Below are 22566 nucleotides of genomic sequence, written 5' to 3' on the forward strand. Positions count from 1 at the left end.
CTTTTACCTAAATTATACTGTATCTAATTCTGAACCAAGCAGCATTATTCCCCTTGGAAACAACATCTTATTCTCTCTCCACAGCATAGATGATAGCTAGCAGGTGCCACTCTACTACACCAGGCTCAGGCTGTATCGTATTGTAATGTATGAAAACTCTTTTGGGCAGTGGATATATTGGATAGTGCAGATCACTACCTGTGACATAACATGCTTAAAATTGTGGAAATAACTAGAAAGAAGCCAGGAACTATTAAAATGCAAGTGTACAAGGACATTATAATAAATGACAGCAATATTTTGGCATAGATTTGGGACAAAAAGAGATTGTAATTTTAATTTGCAGACTGTTTCCAATGATTTTTATTCTATTTGGGATTAATACAATAGGACTGATTTTTCTGTCATAATTACAGAAATACTAAGATGAAATACAAACCAGTCCCTCTAAATTGCAAACCTGTAGGTGTTCTGAAATGTATCTGCATGTTGATGTAGGAGTCAAGAAGTGGTGCAGTGTCTCTTCTTTCTCAGGAGCAGGAAGATGAATCCTGCATCAATCAGAAAAATCACATAGTAAATTAACTGGGTCATAGAAGGTTGCTAACTCCATCTGTTTAACTGCTGCTAATGTGAAGTACTAGCATATCGATTTTCTTCTTTTCAGACAGAAAGTGTCCAGCTGCAGGGAACTGGACAGACACATTTTAACATTATGTGGGACAAAGCATTGACTTCAATGTTTCACAGAAGAACCATATGCAGCGCATGTCTTCAAAAATATCCTTACGAACACGAAGCACATATGATGACTTACACAAAGCACATACAATGCTCTATTTGCACCCGGTTAAGCAAAACTTTTCCTACACACCTGAAGGATTTATATAGTTATTCAAACATAAATGTAAGTTAATTCGTTGTGGTTTGAAAGGGGTTCGCTAGGTCCAACACCTTTTGCCCTTGCAAATGAGAGTATTTGGCCAAGGTTTCCCACAATTTTACTTAAGTGCACTGAGCTAATTGATTCTCCTGAATGCCTCTGAACATGCATGTGCAGACATGGCACAAATAGCTAAAGCAGGTGGCAACACAGTTGCACCACTTAGAAAAAAAAAAAAAGACAAAAGCCCAACACAATCCTTGCAGTTCATAATCAGCTTTTCACGAATTTCTGAACACCTAAGAAATACACTTTGTGGGCACATAAAATTTCAAAACCAGGCTCAGGGTTTTTTTTTTTAATACTGACTTGCTCCTGCTGGACTCCTCACTGCTGATTCTTTGTGATGACAAACAGCCCTTTGCTGTGGCTGAGGTGCTCAGTGTATTTTTGAAGGGAAGTTAGATGACATTTTTTCATTGTGATATTGTTTTATTTGCTTTTCTAGGGAAGGGAGCATTTGGGTGTACATCTTGTGTATGGAGCTGCAGTTTATCACGTGGAATGTGCAACTCAGACTGTTTTGTAGGTGAACACAAAGCCCAGGAAACACCAGGACAAGAGGTACCTATTTGTAGGCATTTTCTCCTGTGATTTTTATGCTGAATGATTAAATTCTGAACGCAATATGAACAGTGCAGAATGCTGCTGTCTGAGTTCAAGATGGCTTATCTTTAAATGTTCTTATTTTTGTTCTCTTGTGTCCAGCTAACATGCCACTGTAGACTGAAGAAGGCTGCTGCCCACCCTGCTGTGGTAACTCTGACCTGGCAGACAGCCCAGATTGCTCTGAGTGCAGCAAAAAACCCAAGGTAGAACCATGCTGAAGACCAGTACTGGCATTTAAGGGCTTTATGACTAACTGGGCTGACATTTAAAAATTAAAAGCAGAAAACAGCAAAAGCTTGCTGCTGAGCTGCAGGCCCACAGTGTATCACTACTGCTCTATCACCAGAATAGGCAGGGCTTTACCCAAATGACAGCAACTGCTATGGGAGGTGCTACCTTCTCTCACTTACAAATATTGTTTCAAATGTCCATGCTTTTCATAAAACAGTGGACCGGAAAGTACTTATTTCAGTGGATAGCAATCTGTATCATGTCAAAGTCACCTCACTGATTTTGAAATACCTGCAGCATCTTACACAGAGATTTGCAGAGTGAAGAAATGTGCTTACTAAACCAATAAAAACCAGGAAAAACAGGCTCAGACCACACGACCAGTCTTCAAATTCCTCTAGATGCCAGAGAGTTAAAAATGTAAACATTTCTGAGGGCTTTGTGTTTCTAGCCTCAGGTTAGGAGGTAGGTTGTGCTTGTGTACCTGTTAGTTTTTCTTCTTCTTTCTGACTATTCCTAATCTAATAAAGAAACACAGCTGTCCTACCTTTATCCTTATACCATCACAGCTACAAGAGCACAACCGTGATATTTGAAGGGTAAGGCAGTAACTCCAACACATTAAAAATGGTATGCTGACCTAAATGTTCTACTAGGTCATTTAAAACAAAGAATCCCTCCTACCTGTCCTCACATAATTTCTTTTTTTTAATTGCTGTTATTAGATGACTGTGTATTATGATCCACTCTACCATCTGAGAGCAAAACCTAAGCCACTTACTTTATTACCAGTTGATTTTGCTTCTCCTTTTTGTTGGAACCATTACATTTATCTGAAGAATACAGCAAGCCAAAGCCACAGCTGTTAATGAAGGTGGGTAAGAGAAGCTGATGAATCCATTCAAAGCCTTTCCTTCCCATGTGAGCAACTACTGCAAGAACACAAACTATCAGGAAGATCAAGTGATTGAGTACAGAGGTTGAGACTGGAGATGAAGATGATGATATGGCATATATGGGACAGGATGGCAACAGTTCATTGTGAATTTAAAAATGGACTCTTGAGGACAATGAGGAAGATGAGCTTCAGTAGGATGGAAGTTATTAATTTAGAGAACTCTTAATAATTACTTTCTTACAAAATTACTGCAGTATATTTAGTTATTTCCTAGCAGGCCAAGCTCAAGGTTTTAGGCAATACATATCATGAGGGGGGCATGGTTTCTAAAAACATACTGTTTTTCTAAGGCTTTACATAAATACTTGGTAGGCTTTTAAGCAGCACTCTAGATGTATGCTCCTTAAGAGATTACATTTCCGTCCATTGTGCAGAGAACAAGTCCTTTCCCAGTACGTATGTGCGTACATTGTAAACTACTGCAAACATCTATTGAAACTGTGCACACACACACTTATCAAGAACCATGCCCATCACTACCAAAACATGCAGAGATAAACAAGATGAGTGTATTTGTCTACATGGTGAATGTCACTGGGATGGTGTGCCAGTAGTTTACTACTATGGAATTATAGTTGCAAAGCAATTCATAATACAATAGGTACTTCACCTAGAATTTCTTTGTTGATACCATCTGGTGCACCTGTGCTCCTCAAAGCCAACATGTTTTTCCTCATAATCTTGTAGAATATTTCCCAGGGATACTGCATCTATGACATGATCTTAAAGATTTATGGTTGTGACTGTCTTCCAAGTACCTCCACTGTATTCACTTGTATTAAAAACATCTGAAATATTTTATATGTCATCAGCCTCCAATTAATCTTAATTCCAGTGGTTGTTAAATAATGTTTCATCACACACACAGATTTTGGATTTACTGCAAAGTGAAATACAGTCTATAAGTACACTGGCAAAAATGACTTCTTTTGCCTTTTTAACTACCTTCTTGGGCTACAGGGACCTGAAATAAGCAGAGAGCATTTACAACAGATTTTTTCCATTTATCTTTTAAATGGTTCAGCACTTTCAAACTATGGCAAAGGGAATACGTAGCACTCAGTGGGTAATTTATCTTACAGGGAAACAACAAAGTGATTTTTTTAGCATTAAAGAAATACAGTACATCATACTACAGAAAAGGATGTTCTTTATGGCCCCTTGCTGTGAAAGAACAAACTCTTTGCACGAAACCACCATGAAAGTGCTGTTATTTGTTGTCAGTATGGCCAGGTGGCTAAAAGAGTAGACTGAGCCTTGGAATGGCTCCTCTACATTTCCAAGAATAAACAGCTCTAGAACTGTTAATCACTTAGATTTAGCTTCAGCTTTACAAAGGAATTAAATGTGAGAAAGGCTAGTTTTTATGGTGTAATTCCTTAATGGATTTTTTCTGTGTGTGTTAGATACTCCTGAAGACCTCAGAATTCTTCTGTATATAACTTTGAAGGAGTTCTGTGGACTCCACTCTGCATTTTAATCTTTTAATCACTGCACTTTCAGTAAGAAAGAGAAATTCAAAATCATGTGACAGACTAAAAGGGACAAAATAAGGACTTATATTTATGAAAAGCAATATAATAACAAGGTACTTTGGAAAGGCACATCTGATCTGTCACTTCAACTCAAGTTCTTATCTGGAGGAGTTCTTCAGGAAAAACAAAGAAAGAAACAAAACGAAAGAAAAATAAATTCAAAATGTGATTCTGAAAAAGACTGTTTGTGATACCAAGCTCTCCTACACTTGTTTGGATTAATACTATGCTTTAGTATTGTTAATGGTTTATATAACCTGACTCCTATCAAATTTCAAAGGCTTAATCCAAGGTACACCTGTGCAGCCTTAAATCCCTACAAGAAAGGGATGTTGCAAGCATTTTGTTTATGGGCTCTCAGACTAACATCATCATTATTTTACAAAAACTTTTGTATGTATAGTAACCCTGGATGATTAAACACCCCCCACCCACCAAACCAAACAAAAAAACCCTCAAAAAAACCAAATAAGCATTTATTAAAAAAAACCCAAACCTGTTTCTTAAAATAATTTGGTCTACATTAGTGCAAGTAAGACTGGAACAAAACTACATTTCCAAGCACACAACTGTCATGGTTTAGGCCCAGCTGGTAACAAAGCACCATGCAGCCACTCGGTAACTCCCCCCAAGCCAGTAGGATGGGGAGGAGAATCAGAAAGGAGAAGAAAAAAAAAAAAGTTAGAACCTAGTGGGTTGAGATAAGGACAGTTTACTGGGACAACACAAGGAGAGAAGTTACAATAATAACCTCTCCGGGCTGTGCCCCCTCCCAGCTTCCTGTGAAAATCAGCTCTACCCCAGCCGAGCCCAGGACAGCATTGAAAAAAATGAAGAGCTCTGAATTCTTCTCAAACACCAGTTCTTTTCAGAGGTTCTTTCCTTTGGTTTGGGCATAACATTTCAACAATGTTTTGAATTTATCAGCTGCAGGAGAGAAGCAGTACTGGTATCTTCTTTCCCCCCAGAAAAGCAGTGCTTTTAGCAGCATTCAAATGACAGCTCAAATTAGAAGCTTGCTCCTAACAGGCAGAAGGAGGACTGCATGATTTTATGCTGTATGGGTAGGGTGAAAATGTCCATGTTTTACAAGATGGCAGATAATTGCCTTGAAGGGGTCTTCTTGAGAGAGCAACAACTAACTAATGGATAACATTAGAAGGACACAGTATGAGGAAGCGAATTGTGAGGAAGACTTTTTTTTTTTTTTTAAGTGGCATTTTAAAAATAGTGGTCAAGGATGCCCAGAGACCTACAGAGCCATATCAATTTTATAGTGTTTTCAATTAGAACTGCCTGCTGAGAGTGCACAGGGAGACCAAGAAGAATCATAAACTTTATAAAAGGCCATTTGTCCAAGAGCTACTGACTCAGAGAATTGTTCATTAGCCACTGACACATCTGGAGAAAGTTCACAGAAAACAGTACAACCAAGGAAACCCATAATAAATGCACACAGAACACAGCACAAAAGGATCTGAAATACTGCTTTCTATTTTATGGACTTATTGTGTCTGTGCCTTTTACACTGTCCTGAAAAAAAACCTAGAGAAATTCAAATCCACAGCTGCTCAAATCCACAAATCCGATCCCACAGAACCAATGTTTCTTCTCTCTATCCTCCTGCCTTCTCCAGCCACAATATTGAGAAAGACATCCTGAATGAAACAAACGCATTTTAAAAACCAAAAACACTTCACAAGCTTTTCTTCATCTCAGGGACTTTTTCTGTTTTCTTCTTTCCCCACCCTGTAACCCTTTCCTTGCTATTTTAATTTATCCATGGAGTTTCCCAAGCCCTAAGCTCTTCTTTACCTAGTTGTACTTTTTTTCTCCTAGGCAATTATCTCTCATTACTCTCTCACTAATAATGCTCTTTCAAAATGATCTTGTAAATTCACATCTCCCGCACAGTTTTACCACCCACTCACCTCTCATGTAATCCAGTGATCTGACTTCAAAGGGAAGTGTAGGCTACCAGTGCTCTTCATCCTTTCTCTTTCCAATGGAGTGTACTTATATAGGGAAAATTTTCCTCCTCCATGACTATTCTGAAGTTTTGCTAGAGAGGAAGTGAATGAAAGTACATTGTAGGAGTTATAGTCTAAGTGCCTCGAGGCCCAAATCTCCTTCCCCCACAGGCAAGTCCCTAAATCAGACTACATTTTTGCCGTACACCAAACAATTGCCTTGGGGTGTTGTATGGCTATCACATGACTTCTGGCTAAGGAGTCAGGCTGGAATTTACGTAAATTACCATAGAAGCATTTCATATGGATTTTGAGACATTTGGTTTTCTCATGACAAGTGACAGGTATTTCTAGAGAAATAGGTATTTGCATTTTATATATGGGGAAGGAAAGGAGGGAAAGGTACATTCATTCAGCAGAACAGAGCTGTGTTAACCATAGATTTTTCATCTACCCTCAACCTAAATAAACCCAAGTATGGTTTCAAGTCTGAATTTTAAGGAATAACCAAACATGCAACCTGATGAGGAACAGACAGATGTCCTGAGGGTTCAGAAGGATGTTTTTTCCACTCTGACTCATTTTTTTTCTATTTAGTAGGTATATGGCAATACCAAATATGCTAGGATTAGGAATTAGAGCTTAAAAGTTCATTTCAAGTGCTGAATCAATTGAATACAAAATATCTTAATTGCAATATTACCTTTTCAAGAACATACAGATAAATACATAAGATATTACTTCTGCAATCAAACAGGAGATGACAGAAGATTCTGGTTGGACATATATATATGCAATGAACTAGATAAATTTATAGATATTAAGATCCAAAATTAATGGTAGACATCATAAGCACATGTAACTTCTGCTCTCTTTCCAAGTAAGTAACACATTCCTACTTTTATTGGTTGCTTCCTACTGCTAAGGAATATTTAGAGAGTTACCTAATACACATCTAAAAACTGAATTTAACAAGTCTCCCAAGACTTCACTATTTGTGAACACAACGGAAGATATTTCCCTAGGAAAGTATATAACTGTCATGGTTTTGGCTGGGACAGTCATAATGTTCTTCTTAGTAGCTGGTACAGTGCTCTGTTTGGAATTTAGTTCTTCTTAGTAGCTGATACAGTGCTGTGTTTGGGATTTAGCATGAGAATAATGTTGACAAAACCCTGATGTTTTAGTTGTTGCTAGGGATCACTCATCCTAAGTTAAGGATTTTGCCATTTCCCAAGCTCTGCCAGAAAGCAGGTGCACAAAAAGCTGGGAGGGAGCGCAGCCAGGAGACCTGACCCAAACTAGCCAAAGGGATATTCCATACCATAGAACGTTATGTTCAGTATATAAAGTGGGGGGAGTTGGCTAGGAGGGGCGGATCGCTACTTGGGCTTTGGTCAGTGGGTGGTAAGCAACAGCATTGTGCATCACTTTTCTTGGGTTCTATTTCTTTTTTGTTGTTGTTATATTCCTTTTCATTACTATTATTATTATTGTTATTATAATATTTTATTTTACTTTAGTTATTAAACTGTTCTTATCTCAACCCACAAGTATTACTTCTTTTTTCTAACTCTCCTCCCCATCCCACTGGGAGCAGGGAGGAGTGAGCGAGCAGCTGTGTGGTGCCTGGTTGCAGGCTGGGGTTAAACCACAGCAATAACATTGTAAAGTAGGTAGCAATTACAACTTTTTTCCACTGTCCGTTTTCAGAATAAGTTTAAGCAGGAGGCAGACCAACAAAACAGATGTACTTATTTTTTCTGTGCATGACTTTGCAGATTTATATTACACATTCAATTGAGTATTAAAAAGGGAAAATAATGTTCTTTTATTGTTCCTCATTTGTATTACCTCTTCAGCATCTAGATAAGGACTTGCCTTTTTCATGAAGATTTGAGGTTCTACACTTCTCCAACAACCATTTTGTTAAAACTCTTCTTCCTCAGTTTTTTTTCTTGAGTTCCTCCATCCTTGCTCATTGCATGTGCCATGACCAAAATCACCAGCAAAATTTTGCTGTATCCTTTCTTCTCTTGTCATTCAACATCATCTTTAATACCTTTTTTCTTTCATTCCATTTTTTTTATCCTGGTCCTTATGCAAAAAACTTATTCCCTCACCTAGAGTCCCTTCATTAGGAAACAAAAACGCTGAATACAAATCTTACTGTATTCATTGATTGCATTGAATTGTGCCTTCCTCTTTCACTTGCAAATCTTAGCACCTTGGAAGCAAACCAACTGCAAATTTAAGAACATGTAAAAGATACTAAGCCCTTGGCTATTCTGAGTCACAAACAAAAAAAGCCAAAACTCGTTCCCAACATCAAGAAAAAGATCATTACCTTCAGTTATGCATTTAATTATCTAATAACTGCCATTGTTAGTAATGTTTTTAAAGCTCTAGCCCATTTAAAAACCAGAAGAGGCCACAATTCTACCAAAATGTTCTTCTGGAAGAGTAGATAACATAAGCTTTCCAATCATCACACTAGCAAGTGCGGCCTTCTGCTTATTAGGTTTGGTTTTGGTTTTTTGGTTTGGTTTTTGTTTTGTTTTTTTTTTTTTTTTACACCTTTCTTCTCCCTTCAGAAAATATAAGCATGTATGGAAAAAAGGTTATACCTCTATATAAAGCATATTCATTACAAAAGACATCTGAAGGCATTCTGATATTTTTTGGTTTAATTCCAGGAGAAAACTAGTAGAAAATTAGATGCTTGGAAATTATAGTGCTGAGTGTTAAAGAAAAGTCCTGAACAGCATAGGTGCTTGAGGATTTCTTTTAAAACCATACCTCTAGTCTGGGCACCGTGTTGTTAAAAGCATGATTTCTGACAGATACCAGCCTACACTGGTATGGTACATTCTTTCTTGATACAACTTCAGTGATGCTAGGCAGAGGTTATATAAGGGTCTACATATAAGCAGTTGCCAAGAGTGAAAGTACAAGAGGAACTTTTTCCCCAAAAGAGGCCAGAGCCACAAAAATGTGTTTTAAGTTACAGGTTTGACTCTCCTAGGAAGGTTGAACAACATCTCACTACTCTTTCCTGTCAGTCTAGCTTTTTAGGCAGTCAATGCCACAAAGCTTTGCATAAGAATGAGACAATTAACTTTGCTAAGCATGGCAAAGGAAAGGAAACCTGCAACAAGGATAATGTTGTCAATTATAGTTCCTTTATTAATGGTACAGTGCAGCAACATCAACTGAAATAAATAGTTATTTATACATAATACAAAAATATAACCCTTCATAAAGTTTATACTGTGCTAGGAATTATGTATTGAGCTTAAACAATTGATATATAACATTTTATCTTAAATAATGTGGACAGGTACACTCAGCCAAACGAATGTAGTTAACATTTTCTCTAATTTGAAGACAAACACATGAAGAGCAGTTTATTAGTTTAGTGTATCCATACATCACACCTCAGCTAAGATTTGAGAGTGAGCTAACAGTTTTTCAAGTTTTCCCTTTGCCACTGTTAGCTATTGATAGCCCAGTGGTTCTATAACGAAACAGTGAATTGAATTTTTGATAGTAGCATTTACTAGCAGATACAGAAAAGTATTGTTTAGACAACCAGCTTAAGGCACCATGGCTTCCATAACAGACACATGAAATTACTGGCAAAAAAACAATTTTAAAGAAGGCTATGTGTGTTTAGCTACAGTACCATGATGAACAACAATCTATTCCTTGAATATATGCTTGACAATATATTCAGTTGACTAGTGTGGGTTTTGTTTATTCTTTAAAAAAAAGTAATAAAATACAAGATTTTGAAATTATTACAATCTCAAGAACGCCTCAAATATTTGAAAAAAAAATTCTCCCTTCATCCCTCCATTTAAAAATGTAGAATACCAAACTGTCTCTTTTGAGGAAAATTCTTTTACAGACTTTTTGGAAATACAGTTTCCAACACGTTATATAGTAAACACCCACTAAATTATTTTGTTCTCCTTTGAAAGAAAGTATATTTAACTGCTGGTAACTGCCATTGCCTCCCCACCAATTCTGTATTCTGCCCGTCTCTGCTATCAACAGCACTGGTAAACAATTCATTTAAATGAAATCAAGTTTCTCCTGAAGTCCTACAGAGTAAACACGAGTCCTTGATTTGCTCAGGACCTTTTCCCTAATAATATCCCATGGTATTGGCTGAAAGTTAAAACAACATGAAGTGGAACTAACATCTTGACAGCACCTGCCACAAAGACCCAAACAGCTACATTGTTAAAACTCTCTTAAACCCTTGAGTGAAAAGTAAGATTCAAATAGGATAGGATAAGACTAAAGTCATAAAAGGACACTACAGAAATTGTGCGTTCCAAATGGTACATGGTAGTTCAGATACAGAACTACAGTTGAGACATATCCACAGAACCATTCTGAACCTCAGAAAATGTTCCAGCCACATCACAAGCTGACGTCAAAAGATTATGAACATGACAAAGTCACTGCAACTTACCTAGTTCCACTCAATGAGTAGGGGATAGAAAATTTATCAGAGGAGAAAGAGTAGATTTGGAATCATCCATTACATGTAAGTATTTTCATTACATACATTAAGAAGTGTTTTCCAAATCACTATCAATTCTGAAAATACCTCCTCCATTTACCTATCGCTACATTTCAGATTAGGATTGGCTGCAGTTACTTGTAATAAATAACTGATACACACTATAGTGTTGGTATGTTATTCCATGAATCCCCAAAGGCTTTCATTTCTGTATTGATTTACTTGGTCAGTCAAAACTTTGGCTCTTACCTGCACTTGGTGCAGAGAGTTGATGAGATTTTTCCATGCCTTACAACAATGTCAATCTTGAAGTCAGCCATTTTATTGACAGTGTAGTGAATAACGCCAAGGTTCTCCCCATTTTCCTATGACAAATACCAGCAGCACATAAAATGAAAAGTTGCCTTCCATTACCTCTTTTGCCTTAAGGCCCAGTGAGCAGAAGTCTTGTTATACTGTTTCTGCATCTTTTGCGCCTGAACCTTTCAAATTTATAAACTTTCACACTGTTATTTATTTCCTGAATTCAGTGAAACAATTCCTCAGAAATAAACTACACAGGTCATGTGTTGTCATTTGTACAGTCACCTACGAAGAAGTATATCTCAGATTCCAGTAACTCAATGAGGAACACTGATTTCCTCCATTTCAAATAAACTTAAAATAATTTCGATTAACAGCTTCAACTGTGACAGCTGTGTAGCATATAAAAAATAAGAACTATAGAGAATTAATCTTGTTATTTTTATCTAATCATTGGCTTCTTGCACCACAGGAAATTTCTGACTCAATCAATGGCAAAATTTTCTAAGCTGCTAGCTAACATGCAAATGTAAGAATGACAAAAAACCGGGAAATGAGGTTGGAATAAAATTCTGTATGTTAAAACCAGGCATTCTTCACTTAAGTGAACTATCCATACCTTAGTGTCAGAAGAAGTCACGATTAACTTTGGTCATGTTTTGCATGTGCTTGGATCTCTGAGCAACTGGTAACTTTAGGATACACAATTTATCTGTAAGGACCTAGAACAACCTAGTACTCCTTTTGCATGACTGGGTTAATGGTGAATTAGAACAAAGAAACTAAAATCATCTTGTATGGTTAGTTCCAACCTCAGTTACCTAAACAGAAATATGACAACAAAGTACCTATAAAAGCAGTGCAAATATAAAAGCTCCATGACAGGGGAGAAAAAAAAACCAAAAGGCAATTAAAAAAAAAGCTGCATTGGTTTGCTTAGTGGTTATTCACTATTTTGCCTTCTGGCTGATGAAAGAAGTTATCTTCTTTGAGTTTAAGATGTTCTGGTAAATCTAGCTGCCTTTTTGCTTCTTCAATGTCTTCCTGAATTGCTGAAATAAGCGCCGCTGAAAAAGATAAGAATAGAGATATTTAAAAGTTGGTTTGAATTCTGAACACACAATAGAAAGTGAAAATAACAGGTACCACAGAATACCAGACAACAATCACAGAAGTAGAATATAATTATTACCATGAGGTTTGAAAGGCAAAATTCTTTGGTTTTAAAATGACTTTTTTTTTTTTAAACATGCCAGAGTTGGATTTTTCACCATTCTAAGCGCTATCCTCTCCTTGTTCCGAAAGACATTTTAGCAAAAGATCAAGTTTCATGAGCTGTTTCAATTCTAACAGAGCTGCATTTTAAAAATAAATTAACAGACTAGACTGATGCTTTCACAACTAGCCCTATGATTATAAAATTACTCCTTAGACAAGTGACACAACATTACAATTTTTTAATGTGATACATTAGCAGATGTGAGGGTATGTTTTTGTTTTTTTTTAATTAAACTAACTTGTACATTTAGCTTATGAAAACATTTTACTGAAATTTCAAAGGTTAACAGATAAAACATCTCATAATGGAAAGAAAGACAGTGAGACAGTGAAGACACAGTACTTGCATGAATAAGACAAATAAGACACCAGTTTGAGGGAGACCTACAATACTGACCTAAGGAATCAAAGTTTTTTTCTGGTCGAATATATCCAGTTATGACTATACTAAGAATTTCTCCGTAAAAGTCTTCTTTGAAGGTATGGATAATGTGTGTTTCCTAAAGGAAGAGAAAAAAGCTGGCATTTATGATGAACTTTGAGTTTATTTCCCTCACTGTAAGGATGTACAGCTAATATCCCTAACTCAAATTCTCCCCAACACATACCAATAAAGGGGACATTTAATTTAGCATGTATAATGCAAGAGACTAGGGCTTTTGCTTATGTTAGGAAGGAGAATTGTACCTTGTATGGAATTTAAGAAAAATTAATCAAGAGTATTCTGATAGGGGAAAAAAAAAAAAAAGCCATTACTCAGGAGAAATGGTTCACCACTTCTAGGAGGTAAGATTTCCAATGCAGCAAATCACAAACAAAGCTTAATGTTTCATCATTAAGTTGATGCATCAATTGAAATAGTTGGCTTAAGGAGAGCTTTTACAACCAACTCACATGGGAACTGAATGACAAAATTCAAGGAGTGAAGACTGAGACAGGGTTCCATCTTAAGCTCAAAACCATTTTATGCACATTTCTCTCTCCAACACAGGCCCACCCATAGCATATACCAGCAGAGATAACAGATGCAAAGCTTTTGACTACTGGCACAGAAAAGTTGGTTGCAAAAATTTTTAAAAGTATATGTTTGCATAAGACAAGCAGAACCAGAGGTTCGTGCCCAAATAAAATGTTTTAAACAGTTAAAGCAGAGCCCTGCAAGACTCAGGAAAAGCACCACCACCTGACAGCAAGAAAAACCACAGCTGTCACAACTCAGGATTTTAACTCAACTCCTCCATCCTATTATTATGCAGCTTTAAATATTTATTCTGTACATCAAGCCACAGCACCTCATATATGGATTCCATTATTTAAGAGAAGAATTAACAGAAAAATCATTACAAATTAAGATGCCCCAACATCGTGTATTGAAATGTAGATAGATTGCAGAGAACAATAGATTAGTATGTTCCAGCTCATGCTAGGGCTCTCATAACCAGTAAATTCAATGCATTTATCAAGCTTATGTTTAGTTAGCTATTAGCACCATAAGCAACCAACATTTCAGAAATACTGTTATATTTTTATTTTGGAAGTATTTAAGTAATAATGGAACAGAAAGAAGAAAATAAACTTTATTCACCTACAGCTACCTACTCTCTGGCTACTGAGAATATTTTCTTTTCAGAATACAAACATATGATATAGATACCAAATACACTTCTAAGAGCAAACAGAATTTCTAGATATCATTTATGGATCAAATTCCGCTTATCTTATTCAAATTCAACATCTGGCTCATTTATTGTAATAAAAATCCCCCACAAAGCAAAATTCTTACCACTGATTTCTTAATATTCTTATAGAAAGGATTCCATCCTATGCTCAAAACCATTTTATGCACATCTCCATTTCCAACACAGGCCCATCCATAGTATATACCAGTAGAGATATCAGATGGAAAGCTTTCAACTACTTGCTCAGAAAAGTTAGCTGCAAAAATTTTAGAAAGTGTAAAGTATGAGTGACTTTGTGTAAGTCAAGGACATAACAGAATCTTCAAACACTTAAAAGCCAGACTGTGCCTAGGTACTATTTACAAAGATAATACCGATGATGATGAGAATGATGCAATGTGGAATCTGGCAAAGTAAAAAACACAAACTAGCTTAATGAAATTCAGTCCCTATGGTAATACCAGAGTTATCACTTCTCTTATGCATACTATATTTTATAATTATACACATACTCTTCTGCAGTAATAATTAATAAACATGTAATATTTGCAGTCAGAATGCATTTTATTCTTAGGATAACTATCACAGCTTTAATATGGTGAAAGATGAGGAAAAAAATCAGGTTTCTTCTGGACTGTAAAGTAACATCTCAGAACTATTTATTTGTTAGTAAAATAATTACTTATGAACTAAAACATGTAGAAATAAATGAAATAGTTATTTAGTCACCTGTCAATTTTCTACAACTTGCCTTTCAGAGGCATTTGCGGACTTATGGGATTTTCTTTGAAAAAAACCTACTTATTTACAGTAAAATAAATTCCCTTCTGACTGAACCAAACCTTTCAAAATTGCTATTCTACTCATGTGAGTAGATCTCTTCACACGAGACATCAAGTTGATATAAAAGAATTTATGGTTACTGAATTTTTTATAAAAGCTCACAAGCAGTAACAGCTTCCCTCCCTTATTCCCTGATACCAATACACCATTTATACACAATCAAAAGGAAAAATGAGAAATTATTAACAGATGTTGTCAGAAATCCAGCACCTCAAGGCTGTTCTTACAACGTTTCCTTGTCTGCTAGGAGTGGCGCAACATGACTGTTGACTTCAGTGTCTAAGGCAGGCCAAAATTCACTTGAATTACACATCTATCTGTATTTAGACAAGTGAAGCGGACATGAGCAATAGGAAAACGTATTTCTTTGCAGGCCAAGTCCACCTGCTCTGTTTTTTAGTCTCTGCATTATTCCCCTCGAACTTCCTTCCTTACAGCTATTCCCAATGCCTACTCCCTTTCTTGTTCTAATCCGAGGTTTATGTGAACAGATATTTTCCAAGCTGCCACACCACAACGCCGTGCATGTGATCACTTATCTACATCCTGTACATCATCATGACGATCATCAGATGATTAAACGAACAACAAAAAAAAAAAAAAAAAAAAAAGAAAACCACCCCAAGACTGAAAGAAACTGCTTAACAGAGTGGAGGAAAAACGACACAAAAGAGGGTGCAAGACTCTTAAGCAGTGCAGGAACAAAAACGCTAGAAAAACGCTAACGCGGAACAAGCCGAGCCTATTCCCAGAAGGAGCGAGCCATGCCGGCAGCGCAGTGGAGCCTCGGCACCGCCGGCCGTGCCCGCCTTCCGAGAGGTTTCCCCACCTTCCTTTCCTCGCCCCGGCCCCTCCTGCGCGGCGGGAGCACGGCACGTCTGCGCTCAGCCGGCCCGAGCGCTGCGGGCTGCTGAGGGAGCCCCCCCCAGGCCCGGCGTCTCACCGGCGGCTGCGCTCCAGCCCCGCCGCGGCCCCGGGACAGGGACCCGGTGCGGACCGCCGGCCCCGCGCGGGGGGGGTGGGGGGGTGCGGGGCCGGGCCGGGGCCGGGGCCGGCTCCGCCGCGGCGAGCGCCTCGCACCTCGCCGGTGGCCCTTCACGGGAGGCGTCACCCCCGCCCCGCCGCGGGCCGGTCCCCCCGCGCACCCCGCTCACCGGTGGGGATGCCCAGCTCCTTGGAGCCTCTGCCGAAGCCCTTCACCACCTCCCCGCGGCAGAAGTAGGGCAGGTGCCTCATGGCGACAGCGGCCGTTGAGGCGGGCACGCGGCGACGCCGAGAGCCGCCAGCAGCCCCCGATCCGCCCCGGCCACAGGCAGCGCTCTGCACCACCTTGCTCTAGGCGCTACCAAAAAGGGGGGAGGAACTAGGTAGGGCCTGCCAGTTCTCCTGTCATCCAGCTCTCTGACAGGCACCTACCTCCCCTCAAGAATAGACTTGCCCATACCAACCGCTTCCACCCTAGCGGGGGGGCGGGGGAGGTGCCTGCGCTTGCTCAGTCTGCCGAGTAGCTGCGTCCGTGGGCGTGGTGGCTCAGCGAGGCTCGCGGCCGGGTGGCGGAGGCCGGCTCGGAGGGGGGGGCCGCGCTCCCTCCCCGCCCCTCGCGTCCGTTCGCGGGCAGCGCAGGGCAGCGCCTGGGCCCGGCTGGCAGAGGCCGCTGGTGCGGCGTGCGGGGGCGGCCTGGCCTCCCCACCCCACCCGGTCCGGTCCGGTCCGGCCCGGCCGGGGCCCTCCCGCTTCCCGCGCTGGGTCCGAAACGGGGTCGTTGATACCCCCCGCCCCGTCCCCCGGTGTCACAGGCTGGCTGCGCGCTCTTGGGCCGGCCGGAGGGCCGCCGTCCGCCCGCCGGCTGTGGGAGGCGAGTCGGGGCAGGCCGCGGGCGGGGGCTCGCCCCGGCGAGGAAAGGCTGCGCGGCGGGAAGGGGGTCGTTGGTTTTGGGAGCCGAACCGGGGGGTGTCTCCGGAGGGAGGCAGGCAGGCAGGCGGCAGGGCTCGGGGCGAGCCGTCGCCGGCCGCCAAGCTCACGGCGGTGTCCTTCCCTGCGGCCGACAGGCTTCGTCAGGCTGCGCTCTCGGGGGGCAGCTGGGTCTGGCCGGGCCGGCAGCCTTGGTGCGAGGAAAGCTCAACGGCAACAGCTGCTGAGGGTGACCGGCAGTTGGCCCATCTTAGCCGCCTTAACGGAAGAGCTACGTCTTGCACTCTGCGCCCATACGTAGAAATAACGATCTCTTCTTCCTTGGTAGCTCTGGTTTTGCCTTCTCTTTCAGAGCAGGTCAAATGCTTCAGAGCACAGCAGGTATTTGGGAAAAACTCTGAGAACAGATCTTTTTGTTACGTGATGATAGCAACGAACCGTAGTTGTTTACTTAAAAAAGAACATTTTTACTACCCTCTGATTTGCCATCCTGCTCACATCTTCTTTTCTGTCGTTACCCCTGGTAGTTCAGGGGTTTCCTCTGGAAAAAAAAGCATCAAGACATAAAAGCTCATCCTGTGCTCATTCTATATACTTAAAGGAAAGCGAAAGGTAATTCAGCATTTCCTTTCCTTCATTTCCTGTTTCCAGTTGCTCTTCATGTTGTAGCTGTGTTGATAAAACCTTTAATGTCTTTAGGTGCTTAACACTCTCTTTTACATGGCCCTGATCCAGCTCAAGTAAATCGAGTTTGCAGGAGTTCAAAATAGTAGTATTAAGTGTGAAAAATGTCTGTAATCTGTCTGAAGTATGGAGCAGACAGCCTGTCCGCAGACAGTCCATTTGTATCAGTGGTATACATGCCATTTGAGTACTCGGGTCTCACTCAGCACTGCTATGCTGCACATAAGCATATTTGTGTATAAACACATATCTATAACTAGAAATAACACCAAAGTCCTTGAAGTGAATTTCCAATCTTTCTCCCTCCCTTTTTCTTCCAGAACACAGTTGCTAATTTTACCATTTTGATAGAAGGTACAAAAATATTTCAGGACTTACCTCTAATTCTGTTAGCCTTTTTTTTTTTTTCTTTTTTGATGAGGAAAAGCAGTGTAAACACCTATGACTTGTGCTTATAACTGATTGCATTCCAAGTAAATAACTTTTCAAAATGGGAACTGTCCTGAGAGACTGACTTGTATGTCATACTATAAAACACTGAATGCTACTGGTTCATGGAAGCTGTGGATGTACACTTTTATATAAGAAGGTCAAAATTATTTTTAAAAGTGATTCTGCTTCAAACTTACCCTCTTCTTTTTTCTCTTATCCCAATTCCCCACCATCCTTTTCATGCTAACATTTAAATTCATTCCTTCAGCTTGAGTAGCTTTGACTGACAGAGTCATTATATATGTAGCTGTAGCTGAGCAACAGAGTTGTGGTAATATATATGTAAGAAAGAAATGTGGAGAAGAAAGATGTCCTAAGTATGCTACTATTGCATATATTCTGTTCTGCTGTTTCTGGGCATATAGAGAACAATGTTACAAAATGTGTTTTCAGTGATACTTTGTAATGGAAGTGCCTTGGATATTAAGTCCAAATCCCAAAGTTGTTACATAGTTGCTTAACTAATGACAGACCATTAACAGTTGACCTGTGACCCCATGGTCATTAGAGTTATTTTATTTCAGCTGAAGAGCAAGAAACAAACCAAACCAAATTATATTTTCCAGAGTATGTTTCTTCCTGACAGTAATGAATTATGCATCAGGTTATAATTCGTACTTAAGGAGATACATATTTGTGTTCTCGCCCCCCCTTTTTTTAATAAAGCCATCGTTTCAGAATAAATGTTGATGTTCTTGTGATGTCCACAAGATGGCACGCAATGTCTTCTTTTTCAGCGCCTGTAGGTTTGGGCATAACGTTCACAATCCTCTCAGTAGCAAAGAGCTTGAGAAATAGTAAGTCAAGGAAGTATTTGTTTAAGAACTACATGGTTAGGTAGTTTCACAGAAGTCTAACTGATGACATCTATCTCATTCTGTCAAATAGTTGTAATGTTAAAAATTTTATGGGTTACTGTGATCCAACTAAAACTTAAGCTGTCCTTGATACTAGACATGTTTTTCTTTTGTTATTAATTGTACCTAGTTCATACTTGTCATGGTTTAACCCTAGCTGGTAACTAAGAACCATGCAGCTGCTCGCTCCCCCCCCCCCCCCCCCGCCAGTGGGATGGGGGAGAGAACTGGGAAAAAAGAGTAAAGCTCATGCGTTGAGATAAGAACAGTTTAATAGAACAGAAAGGAAGAAACTAATAATGACAGTAATAACAATAATAAAATGACATTAATAATGATAAAAGGAGTGAAATATACAAAACAAGTAATGCACAGTGCAGTTGCTCATCACTCGCCAAATGAAGCCCTGTTAGTTCCCAAGCAGTGATTCACCCTAGCCCCACTCCTCCCAGTTTATATACTGGACATGACATCACACAGTATGGAATATTCTTTTGGCCAGTTTGTGTCAGCTGTTCTGACTGTGTCACCTCCCAACTTCTTGTGCCCCTCCAGACTTCTTCCTGTCGGGCATGGGAAGCTGAAAAATCCTTGACTTAGTATAAACACTACTTAGCAACAACTGAAAACATCAGTGTATTATCAACATTATTGTCATACTAAATCCAAAACGTAACACTGTAGCAGCTACTAGAAAGAAAATTGACTATTCCAGCTGAAACCAGGACAATATTCGAGAAGGGAATCTTGAACAAGTAGAATTTAGTTAGCTGTACTAAAATATAGTGGAGTTAGTAGACATGTTTCTTCCAAAAGTGTCATCAAATTTTAGTGATGAGCATGTCTGCTAGCATTATCAGCCAAGAGAAGAGCAGTTTGATAGTTCATACTTGCAATGAGAAAATTCAGCTGCTATTTCAAGCAGCTAGGAAGGAACTTCTGTTCCCTGCTGATGGTACTTTACCTACAGCTATTGTTGTGTAGTGAAAAGTATTTAAATATTTTTCGTGTATATATATACAGCCAAAGAAACCAGAGTAAAGAAAACAGAGCATGTGTCATCTGTGTGGGGCCTGTGTCAGGTTACCTGACTGAATATATAAGCTTTGTGGACTCATCATACTAACCGTTTAATGCAATGCAGAACACACTGTGTTCATCTTGTTTCGTAGCAAAATGTATGACTTGCATCATATCACAACCCTGTGCCAGAGTCCCTGTCTCCTGCTACCATGCTGCAAATGGATGCATTTCTAGGCATGGCTTAAGGTGAGAGCAGGAATATCCTGTTTCCTCCATGTTAGATGGAAAAATAGCAAAAAAATATCTGCTGGATGCTGGGATATTCTAGGGCTGTCCTAGCCAAGCTGGAAATTCTGGTTACACCAGGATTGGTGAAATACTCAGGAGGCATCTCAGAGAAAAGAGTGCCATTTAGTAAAACTAGTAGTGTTTTAACTAGCTCCTTGGAAGTTTCTATTCCCAGCATGACAAAACTCTCATTGATTCAGGAGTTCAATCCAAGGACAGTCTGGCACACCTTACTTTTAGTGGGCTGAAAACAGGTGATGAAATCAGAGTACAGAGATATATACAAAACACACTTGCAAAAATGTCTAGTAAACACACCTGCTTTGAAAGTATTTTTCTGTATTTTAGTCTGGAATAGCAAACCACAGAGTTAATCTTTTTTTTTTCATCTTTTTTTTTTTTTTTTACAGTCTGAAGTTTTGTTCTATTTGAAAAGACCCCTTTCTTCTAGAAGAAATAACTGCGGATTAATGTGATGGCTACCAAGGCTGTGTTAGATTACAGTGAAGCAATGGGTACTGTCGATGTCTCTGTAGTAAGGCATAGCTGATATTATCTACTGAACAGTTCCTGGTAATCATAGAAAATTCTAGCAACTACCATTTGGATGTTACTAAAAAATGTGTGAGAGACAATGCTTGTTTGATTACTTACTGGTGAAATTCAGATAGTGCAGAAGTATGACATAAAGGTGTACAGCTTGATGCTTTTTGAAACCTTATGTCAGCGTGTTCAAAAATTCCCTCAGCTTTTGAATCACTATTTCTAGTGCCTTTTTTCCACGCCAAAGCCTCAACTGGCTTCTTGAAAAATGCACAGTACTGCTTTCAACCTTGTCTCTGCACAGAATTGTGTTGTGCCATGTGGACACATTTCATGGTTAATCCTTAAAATACTCTAAATTTTCAAACTGCTGAAGAACTCAAACTTTTTTTTGCAAAGCCTTTAAATGCATTTTACAGCCCTCCCTATTTGTTCTTTTTCCCAAAACAGTTTAATAGGTGTCTCAGATTAAATAACTGTGATCTAACTAGTCCTGATTAGGCTGAATCATAACGATGGCCATCTGAATGTCAGGTGTATATCACACATATTTTTTCCAGCCACAGCTGACCCAGATCCAAATGTTCAGACCAGTCTATCACATATTATAAAAGCAATTAAAAACTTTGATTTAGATTTCTAATATGCTACAAAGTGAAAGATACAGCACAGCCTGGTTAATAGTTTGGCACAATCTTCAAGAGAATCCTACCAAGAGAGACCTTGGTAGCACAAGAAAAGTAGTACAGGGCAAGGCATCTCAGGAGGCTTCCACCCTTGAAGATAACTAAATAAGATTCTTTTATGTTTGAGAGTCTGTGTTCCAAAATACCTTGCATTTCTCAACAGTCAACACAGATTGCTACCAGGAATCCCACAATGAAATGTAGAAGAACAAGACTGGGGATCTCAGTGAAGTAGGTTAGGAGATGTTTACTGTATTGTTATGAGTTGTGCAATGCTTCACAGATGAATAGATATTAGGCAACTTGGAGGTTAGTGTCAAGCTGTTTCTGATCCGTATTCCTGCAGAAATGGCATGTAAGCAGTAATAATGTGTTACAGGAAGTAGTGAGCTGAGATCTATTAAGAAAGCCACAAACAACAGGATGGGCAATGGATTTTTCAGCTTGTTAAATGTAACAAAACCCAGAAAAAACTTCATTTCAGATTTTGGTAAATCTGAATAATTTCTGTTTCTGATGAGTTGGAAAGCAAAAAAATTAGATACCAAAATATTTTCTGACCTAGAATTTAAGTACTATTGGCTCTTAATTCCCACTTTTCATGGGGAAGAATAGAAGGCAAAGGTGCTAAAGGCTTACAAGAAAGGGCAATGTCTCAGAGGGAAGAGCCTGTTAGAAGGGCATATACTTAAGTGGGAATGTGATAAAAGGAGCAGATATTTGATGCTTATGAGACTTCACAAGTTTAGGAACACTTTACAAAAGAAAGTAAGCCAGTTTGTCAAAACTGTTTGTCTTTACTGCAAGAATTGGTTTCACAATGAGAAAAAGAATAAAAAATTGAACCAGTGACCACCAGAGTCATTCATGGAAGTTATATTTAGAAGTGCTGGGAAGAAAAGTACCCTCTCAAAACCACAAGAGACATATTGCCCCAGTGGTAAATCTGCTTTTTTATGTCCAGGAATACCCTGCATAGGCCCTCACCTCTGTTCTCTTTACAGAAAGCTGAAGAGGCTTTGTTTATTTTCAGGCTACAAGGGAGAAAGTTTTTTCACCTATGCAATAGCATCAGAAAGAGCAGGAGATTAAAATGATTGTCCTAGTGACTGACATTGCAGGGAGGACATAATGAAGGAAATGGCTGCAATGTTTTTTCCTGCATGCTAATTATCAGGTTTTAAGATAATTTTCTTCTT

The 22566-nt window shown here is 39.3% G+C and overlaps 2 protein-coding genes across 6 annotated transcripts; one reads left to right on the top strand and one right to left on the bottom strand.

Moving 5' to 3' along the window:
- Positions 1-213: 213 nt before the first annotated feature.
- Positions 214-16294, bottom strand: RFK (riboflavin kinase). 5 transcript variants are annotated; one of them, XR_012648877.1, is made up of 6 exons: positions 16038-16294; positions 14145-14296; positions 12759-12861; positions 11030-12150; positions 6208-6338; positions 214-551 (listed from the first exon to the last, which is right to left on the bottom strand). XR_012648877.1 is itself a non-coding variant. In XM_075019886.1 (4 exons), the coding sequence occupies exons 1-4, from the start codon at positions 16117-16119 to the stop codon at positions 12020-12022; spliced, it is 468 nt and encodes a 155-aa protein (XP_074875987.1). In that variant the 5' UTR covers positions 16120-16294; the 3' UTR covers positions 9407-12019. The 5 variants fall into 5 exon arrangements, 1 of the variants encoding a protein (XP_074875987.1); XR_012648878.1 differs by lacking the exon at positions 214-551 and adding an exon at positions 5671-5934; XR_012648880.1 differs by lacking the exons at positions 214-551; positions 6208-6338 and adding an exon at positions 8472-8489.
- Positions 16118-22113, top strand: LOC142027135 (uncharacterized). The gene is made up of 3 exons (XM_075020820.1): positions 16118-16195; positions 16255-17406; positions 20549-22113. Exons 1-2 carry the CDS (start codon positions 16118-16120, stop codon positions 17359-17361), a joined length of 1185 nt encoding a protein of 394 aa, XP_074876921.1. The 3' UTR covers positions 17362-17406; positions 20549-22113.
- Positions 22114-22566: the final 453 nt, after the last annotated feature.

Source organism: Buteo buteo, chromosome Z, assembly GCF_964188355.1.
Source record: "Buteo buteo chromosome Z, bButBut1.hap1.1, whole genome shotgun sequence".
In the NCBI taxonomy this organism is placed as follows: Eukaryota; Metazoa; Chordata; class Aves; order Accipitriformes; family Accipitridae; genus Buteo; species Buteo buteo.